Below are 8,369 nucleotides of genomic sequence, written 5' to 3'. Positions count from 1 at the left end.
TCCCATTGCATTTCATGGGACTTCTGCTTTGACTGCAAGGAGTAATACTGGATCCCAGTACAGTAATGCCTCCACTTCCAACATTATTATGATTCTGATCTTGTTCTTGGCTGTGCTTTGAGCAATAAAGAGCATCATCATTATGTATGTATCAACTGTATGGATTCCTGCTAGATCTTTGCTTCTTTCTGTAAGACACAACTGTGATGCCTCATACATAATTGTGAAGTTATAAATGCCAACAAGTTTTATGAAATACTTTCCTGAAGAATTATCAGCACATTTGAACAACAAAAATGCAAGGCACTTTACTAGCAACTGGAACTACCAACTGGATCAAACAAAATTAAAAAATCACAGAATCATTTTGGTTGGAAAAGACCTCTGAGATCATCAAGTCCAACCTTTGACTAATCACCCTCTTGTCAACTAGATCAAAGCACTAAGTGCCATATCTGGTTGCTTCTTTAACACCTCCAGGGATGGTGACCCCACCACCTCACTGTGCAGTCCTTTCCAATGTTTAACAACCCTTTCTGTGAAGAAATTCCTCCTGATGTCCAACCTGAACCTCCCTGGTACAGCTTTAGGCCATTTCTTCTTTCCATGTTGCTGGTTGCCTGGGGGAAAAGACTGACAACTTCCTTTCTGGTAGTTGTAGAGAGAGATAAGGTCCCACCAAGGCTCCTTTTCCCCAGATTAAACAACCCCAGCTCCCTCAGCTGCTCCTCTTATGACTTACACTCCAGACCCTTCACCAGCTCCATTGCCCTTCCCTGGACTCACTCCAGCACCTCAATGTCTTTCTTGTAGTGAGGGATTTAAAACTGAACACAGCACTTTAGGTGCAGCCTCACTAGTGCCAAGCACAGGGGGGAATGATGACTGCCCTGATCCTGCTGGCCACACTATTGGCTGATACATATTACTGCAGGCCTAGGCCCTAGGGTATATCACCGTGTCCCGCAGCTGTAGGGAGGAGGAGGAGAGAAGATCCAGCAGGCAGGAATGGTGCAGCAAGATTGATTTATTTAATTATTTTACAAACTCTTTTATAGACTTTTTTCTTCATAGTCTAATTGGACAAGGATCAGCCACCCCTTGGAGTGATTGGCTAAAATCCTAAAACATCCATTGTCAAAATATTTTTCTACTGAACCATAAACAAGACTTTTCAAGGTTGCAGGTGGCTTGGTTGTTTACATACTCTGCTACCTCTTCTGTGAGAGAGAAAAGTCTCTCACGGACTTAGAAAATAGCAAGAAAATCCTTGCTAGCAGCATTTTTGTATCTACAGATACAGGCCAGGTGTCATTGGCCTTCTTGGCCACCTGGGCACAGCTGGCTCATGTTCAGCTGCTGCTAGCCAGCACCCCCAAGTCCTTTTCTGCTGGGCCACTTTCCAACCACTCTGTTCCCAGCCTGTAGCACTGCCTGGGGCTGTTTGACCAAAGCGTAGGACCTGGCACTTGGCCTAACAAGACCTCGCACAACTTTTTCTCCTACAGAAGTCTCACATCTACAAATGCTTTGTAATTTTCTGATGGAAAACATGATTTCTGCAAAACTGAAGTTTGCTGTGTGAAAATTCTGATCTCATTAAAAAACACCAAACAACTTCTGTATGGAAAATAGAAGGCTTTTATCCTATTGTCCTGGAGTCAGTGTAGCTTTCTGTTCTTTCCCTGTCAGAAGTGTAGTTCACAAGAACCATGGCCTCCTGTGAACCAGGCCAGTGAATACTGAATAATTTGAGTACATGCTCCTTCTCCCCTCTTCCCACTACTTTGGATAGAAGAGAAGAACTGGGTAACAAATGCTTCATCAGTCTTCACTGAAAACAACAACAGGAACACTAAACTATGTCCTTAGAAAGGAAGGCAAGCACAATTGGTTCGGTACCGTGCTCTCTAATTCCCTGGCTTCCTTGTTTAGCTGAAGTGCAGACTTAATAAAGAGGTGCAGCTCCCCTGACATTCTTAGAAAAGAACATGAGTAGAGCCAGTATGTTCTTCCTCCTTAATTTCAGCTAAAATTTTTTCCCCTAATTTCTGTGCATATATTGGGAATTGAGCACCAGGGGCAGGCAGGAGGTGGGGGAGAACCAAGAACACCCCTCAAAGAAACAAGCAAAAAACCCCAACACAAAACACACACACAAATTCCAAACATAAACCCAAAATTCCACACCCAAAACCCCACATCACCACTTGTGTCCTCTTACCATAAAACAGCTCATTTGCAGGTGAGGATATAGATCTTCCCTTGGAGTTCCAAGGTAGGGCAGCTAACTTGCTGAACAGCTAACAGCTGCTTCTGATGCTTTAGCATGCTTGCATCATAGGAATGAGTATGACTTTTTACGATTTGCAAATCTAATATTCACCATTCTTTCAAAACTCTGCCCTTCCTATTCTTGTATCAGATAAACACGGAAGATACTCTTTCCTAATTAATAAGAGCTTGCAGTCACAGCAGGATTTACATTTATTGCTTTCTACATTTATAGCATTATTGCAGTCAATATTAATATTCTGATCATCACTCCATATTTAATTTTAAATTTCAGTTTCAGTTATGTTTGTCTTGATTAAGTTATAATGTATAATGTATCTGAATTTCATCTCATTTTCTGTGAGACTGCCAGATACTGGATTAGTGGATGGTTCCCAAGGATAAAATTTAAATTTAAGATTGTTTGGGTGTACAGTGTGCATCCCACAATTACCAATATACACTGCTGTCTATTAGAAGTATGAAATTGGTGCACTTCATGTATTCATTTTGCTGCACAGTGCCTTCATGTGCGAACTCATGTATAGAGCTAACAAGTTGTTGACCTAGAATAGCTAAATATTCACAGAATATTATTTCATTTGCTAAATTTTGCTAATAACTGCATCCACAATATTCATTTTTAGCTGTTAAGACTTTCAGAGTGTGCTTTGATATTCAGTTATTATTTAAATATATCACAATATGCTAAATTGCTTTTCAGTACATGAAATAATAACAGAGCTTAGATTAAGGCCACCTTGGAAAAAGGAAAAAAACAAGGTCTTCTAGACCACCAAGCTGAACACTGCACACTAAAAGATTCCCTGTTTTCTCCTTAAAATATGGAATATGTAAAAGACAAAACAACTACCAGTGCAACAGACACGCAAACTCATCTTTTATTCCAACAGAATCCATAACTCATCTGATAAACATGGTGAAGTACTAGTTCTGTGTCTCCTGGAAGGGTAGATTATAATATAGCAATGTATTCTCCATTATATTCTACTGTGCTGAACTGGTAAATCACAGAGTAGAAATTACCAGCAAGTCCGAATTCTTCAGCTACTTTAATGTATCTCTTCTGGTTTCAGAGATCTTCAGAGGCTTAACAGGAAAGAAAAAAAATCCATTCTTGCCCTTACATTATCTATACATATTGCTCAAAAAAAAAAAGAATAGGGAACAAAAAAAAAATAGAAATAAAAAAGGAATTATGATTGTATGGTAACTCTTCAGTCTATTCCTTACTGGAAGTATAAATTGTTCATCTAACTTCAAGTACCATATGCTTCAGTGGTCCATTCATTTTCACAGAAATTTATATTCCTCAAATGAACTGTGAGGCTTGGTGCCAGTATTTATCTATGAGGCTGCTTAAATTCAGATTATAAAATAACTTGCAATTTTGAGTAAAATAGACTAGCTTCTCTTACTCACATTTTCACAGAATGTCTCTTACCTAGGACTAGCATGTAAGTATTTGTCTTAGCAACCTAACCCACCTTATTAAAGCACTGATACAGATTTACTTATAAGTTATAGTACACATCTGCATAAATACATTTACAAATTCCAGGTTTGATACAAAAAAATAAGAAATCTGCACAATTACTAAGAAAGAGGAAAAAAAATCTCATTCTAATAAATCAAAATTTGTCACATAAAAAATGGAAAATAGACCAGATACACATCAAAACAGCTTTACCATTGGTGCTCAAACATTTACCACTCTAAAGGTTCACTATGCTCTGAAAATGAAAGAGGGCACTTTTGGAAAGCATGAATGGCACTATTAAATCTACTGAAATATCATTATTTTTCAGCAGAAGTACAGATTTTTTTTAATTATGGAAAGTACAGTTGAGCAAAAAAAGTTCGGTGTGTTTCTATAAAAAGTGAATTATTTTTAAAAACAAATCATTTGAAAGAACAGTTAGCTGCAGAAACAGATTCTCTTTTTTTAATTTACATTGGGCCCTGCTTTTTTAACTCATGAATAGAAATTCTTAAATATGAAAGTTAAACACAGTGTGATTTATTTTCATATCTAGACTGATGCTTGAGATCTTGGGAAGCTTTCATAAAAAGCTAAAAAATTCAATTACCACTACAGATGTGACAGATTCAGAAATTATTCATATACTCTAGAGCTTGAAAGCACAAAATCCCCAGCAAATTTTACAGGGTAGAAGACAAGTAGTCATTAAATCCCCACTTCACTCGCACCACTGTACAATATAAAAAATAATACAAAAACCTCCAAGATGTGACTTGCCAGCATTTTATACTTCACTGATGAGAGATAAGAAAGGTAAGGCTGTTTTCCATTAAAAAACAATTAGGAAGTTTATAAAATTTGGGTTATTATAGTGCAGATATAATTTGCTTTTCATTAAAACAATCTTAAACTATGCTTTTTAAAATACGAACTTACCACGACAGGGACTCTCACAGCTGTGACATCAGACCATTTTTCTTATAAAAACATTGAATGAGTAATACCCCCACGTACTAAGGAATGGAAAAAAATAGATAATTTCCTCAGTTAAGACACACTGAGCTTCCTTTAGGATGAAGCTCAGATTTTTTTTCCTCATTAACACTTGCTGGCTTGCCACGTACTTCTCCATAGTATGGCACGATTGCAGACCAGAGGATCACTCTCTCTACTGTGGTGTTGCTAACAGCAGTATTTCATATAAAGCACAGCTGGATGAAACAAAATTTCTTAACAGACTATGATGCTAAAAATAGCAACTCAACTTCTTCTAGTAGTCATAGCCAAGAAGCAATTTCTTTTTCTTTCACTTGATCACATCCTTTAGGATCTTTTGTAGCTTACCGTGGCTATTTTTCTCTTGGTTGAGCTTTGAGAACCATCACATAGACACCACTCTCAATTGTTTGCTGTTTTGTAGGACAGCATAGCAATTCCACAAAACCAGCCTTAAGTCCTAGTGAAAATATAAAGAAAACCAAGAAGAAAAAAAGATAATTATGTAGAATTGGAATTTCTGTTCCATTTTTGCTGCAGACTGGATAGGCTCTGCTGGATCAGGCAGAAGATGTAGAGGACACCAGCTGCAACACTGAGGATTCAAATTTTATCAGTCATCTATGAAAGTTTTTCTACCTAAAGAGGCTTGAAATAGGGCAGGTTAGGAAATAGATACAACATATGAAACTGCACCAGAATAGTGGTGGGGGCTTTAGGGGTATTTGTGGTGTTGAGTGAGGGGGGTTGTTTTGTTTTTTCTTGTTTGGTTCATTTTTGGTCTGTTTTTTAATTTTCATTTTCTCTCATCCAATTTCCAACTGGTGTTTGTATATGTGTAAGAGGAACTAAGGGCAAACTTCTCTTTAACGATGCTTCTAACCCACCTGTATTCAAGTTGTACATTCAAAAACTTGCCCCCTTGGTGTTCATGCTCCTCTGTACCACTATTTAAATTAAATCACCTACTCAGGAAAGCACAGCAAATACCTCGCTGCATTACTTTGTAGTTTCAGGCTTAAGCAGCATGGTCTGAAAAGCGAAGATGTCCTGACCTCCTCCTAGGGACCCAGGCCAGCAAAAAAATGAACAAACCTTCAGCATACAATCTCTTGTGTCTGTTGTGGGTAGCAACCATCTTGCAGGCCTGAGAAAAGGCATATCTATGAAATCCTTGTAGATCTGGGGTCTGTGCTCACAGTGGATGTAATTGTCCTATTGTATATAACCACCGAGCATCAATCGTATTTCATCCATTAAAAAAAAACCAAAAAAAAACCAAAAAAACAAAGCTACAGGCCCAGGGCAAGGAAGAACAGTATTTTTATTAACAACTTTCACTGGTAAGCCTGTAGTTTATAGCTCTGTTGGATGCAACATTTCAGGTAGAAAGTCTTTTTGAAAGGTAAGAATTCTGCTTTGATTTCATGGCAATGATACAGTCTTAAGCCACTAAAGATGAAGAGCACAAATTGTTTCAGACAGCTTTTATGTTGTTTCTTCAAAAATTAGAGTCCAGGCTAGGATCTGTGACAATGACAGCGGTAAGGTTTTCTATCACATAAAAGAAAATCTTACTCCTGACCAATTTTTTCAGTAATAGCTATGATTTTGATGCCCTTCTACCATAAGAAATGTGTGACAAAGTGACCTGTCACTTGAAAACAGGGCTGGGGGAGGAGATGAGGAAGAGCAAACTAATAGTCCACATACTGCTTTCTAACCATCTTTTAAGAACTCCATGAACTACAAAGTACATGGGGTTTTCTGCTTGAAAAAAATTGATTACCTTTAAAATCACCAATTTCCCAGAAAGACATATACAAGAGAGTAAATCAGACCATAAGCCTTTAGAACAATATCTTTTCAGACAAATTGAAAGCTGCAAGGCTGCATAAATGGTATTTCACTGAAGTTATAACATGATAGCTAAGAAAAGGTGTTGATTTTCTACATGGTAAAAGCAAATTGGCAAGGACAGAAAGCACCACATTTCCCAGGCTGAGACGAGATATGCCTGGCTATCTAAAGTCATTACATCTGGCAGTTCCAGCAGAGGCGGAATGGGAGGTTATCCTTTATGTTCTGAGGTTGTATTTGTTCTTTCTGAGGAGGGCTAGGCCTTTCTGAAGCGAGGGGGAATCTTTCAAGATGAAGGGAGGGAATATCAGAAGAATATCGTCAGTGCTATGCAATGCTATTTGGCTGAGGTCAGCTAAACACTGCTCTTTTCACATTAAAAAAAAAAATTAGAAACCAAGTTTGATCCACAGACTGGAGACCCAAATGTGCCATGTATTCCCTCTGGGCCAAGAGATTTTGAAAGCCTGGTGCAGTCACTGCCACTGGTGAGTAGTGTCAAGTTTGACACTAGCATGAACAAGCCAAGACCCATGATCATGCCTAATGGCAACAATGCCTTAATGATCCTTAAATTTCCTATTGCTACTGATACTCAGTTACTGAGGCTCATCTAAAAATAAACTTCTGGTCAGTTAATCAGTATGAAAATACAAAAAACCCTTCTTGTTTCTTCCCTAGGACTACACACTGACCATGTACTTTCAGCAGTCCTGGAGGGATAAAAGGCTCTCTTATTCTGGAATACCTTTGAATTTGACTCTGGACAACAGAGCGGCTGACCAGCTCTGGGTGCCGGACACGTATTTCCAAAATGACAAGAAATCATTTGTCCATGGGGTGACAGTGAAGAACCGAATGATTCGACTCCATCCAGATGGGACAGTCCTCTATGGCCTACGGTATGTTGGGTGTTTTAATCAGCTCTATGCCTGTGCTGGCAGAAGTGCAGGTAGAACCAATGCCACTTTCCTGTCCTTTTTTCCTACTTTCTCAGGGCCGCTGTATGAGTCACCACATACTCCATTTAGTCAACCACAACACACCCAAGGATTTTCCACATGGCAGCAACACTACCTTTAATAGCTAGAGCCATAGCTAACAAAGCCTAATGCCTCTTTCTTTCAGCTCTTCTGAGTATGTTAAAACTATTAAAAAGTTCTTTGTTATGGTTCTCACCTGGTAATCAATTACAGCTTAGACAAACACTTCCTTCCTTCTAAAATTTCTCCAGCAGCTCTTTAGGACAACGGGAAATTAAAATTTGGAGTCATTTGAAGAAACGTGACCAACATTTGGTAGGGAATACAAAGGAGATATTTATAAATTTATATAAATTATTTAAATATTATCTGTATGCCTGAGTATAAGTTTTCTTTAACCTGCCTTGGTTTATGACTGCTTCTTCACAGCACAACTGCTTCTTCATGCAGTGCAAACCACATTCACCCCTGTAGATAAAAATATATCCTAAAGTTTGAACAGGCACGATCTAATGATAAGGTACACAACTGTAAAATTAAAACTAAGCCAAGTTATTTGTTATGTTGAGATTGCTGCAGAGCCTGAGTAGGCCTTTATTGTATTATTTTTGAAGTTAAGGTAGCTTTGCATGGAAATAATATTGCCTGCCTGAAACAACCTTTGATCCTTGTTATCATTCAACAGTGAAAATAATGTTTGGAGAATATAAACCTGAAAGCATAGTTCAATTAATCAGAAAAGAAGTCATAAA

General features: G+C 38.2%; 1 protein-coding gene across 4 annotated transcripts in view; it reads left to right on the top strand.

Annotated features, from left to right (window-relative positions):
- GABRB1 (gamma-aminobutyric acid type A receptor subunit beta1) overlaps positions 1-8,369 on the top strand; it is a 123,538-nt gene that overhangs the window by 59,857 nt on the left and 55,312 nt on the right. For all 4 annotated transcript variants that reach the window (XR_011150730.1, XR_011150729.1, XM_069014188.1 and 1 more), the window contains exon 4: positions 7,316-7,536. Coding sequence is in view for 2 of the 4 variants with exons in the window: in XM_069014188.1 (XP_068870289.1) it covers positions 7,316-7,536 (221 nt within the window). In the remaining 2 variants the exon portion in view is untranslated. The remainder of the gene's footprint in view (positions 1-7,315; positions 7,537-8,369) is intronic.

Source organism: Aphelocoma coerulescens, chromosome 4, assembly GCF_041296385.1.
Source record: "Aphelocoma coerulescens isolate FSJ_1873_10779 chromosome 4, UR_Acoe_1.0, whole genome shotgun sequence".
Classification (NCBI taxonomy): domain Eukaryota; kingdom Metazoa; phylum Chordata; class Aves; order Passeriformes; family Corvidae; genus Aphelocoma; species Aphelocoma coerulescens.
This window is presented reverse-complemented; position numbering and strand designations above follow the sequence as displayed.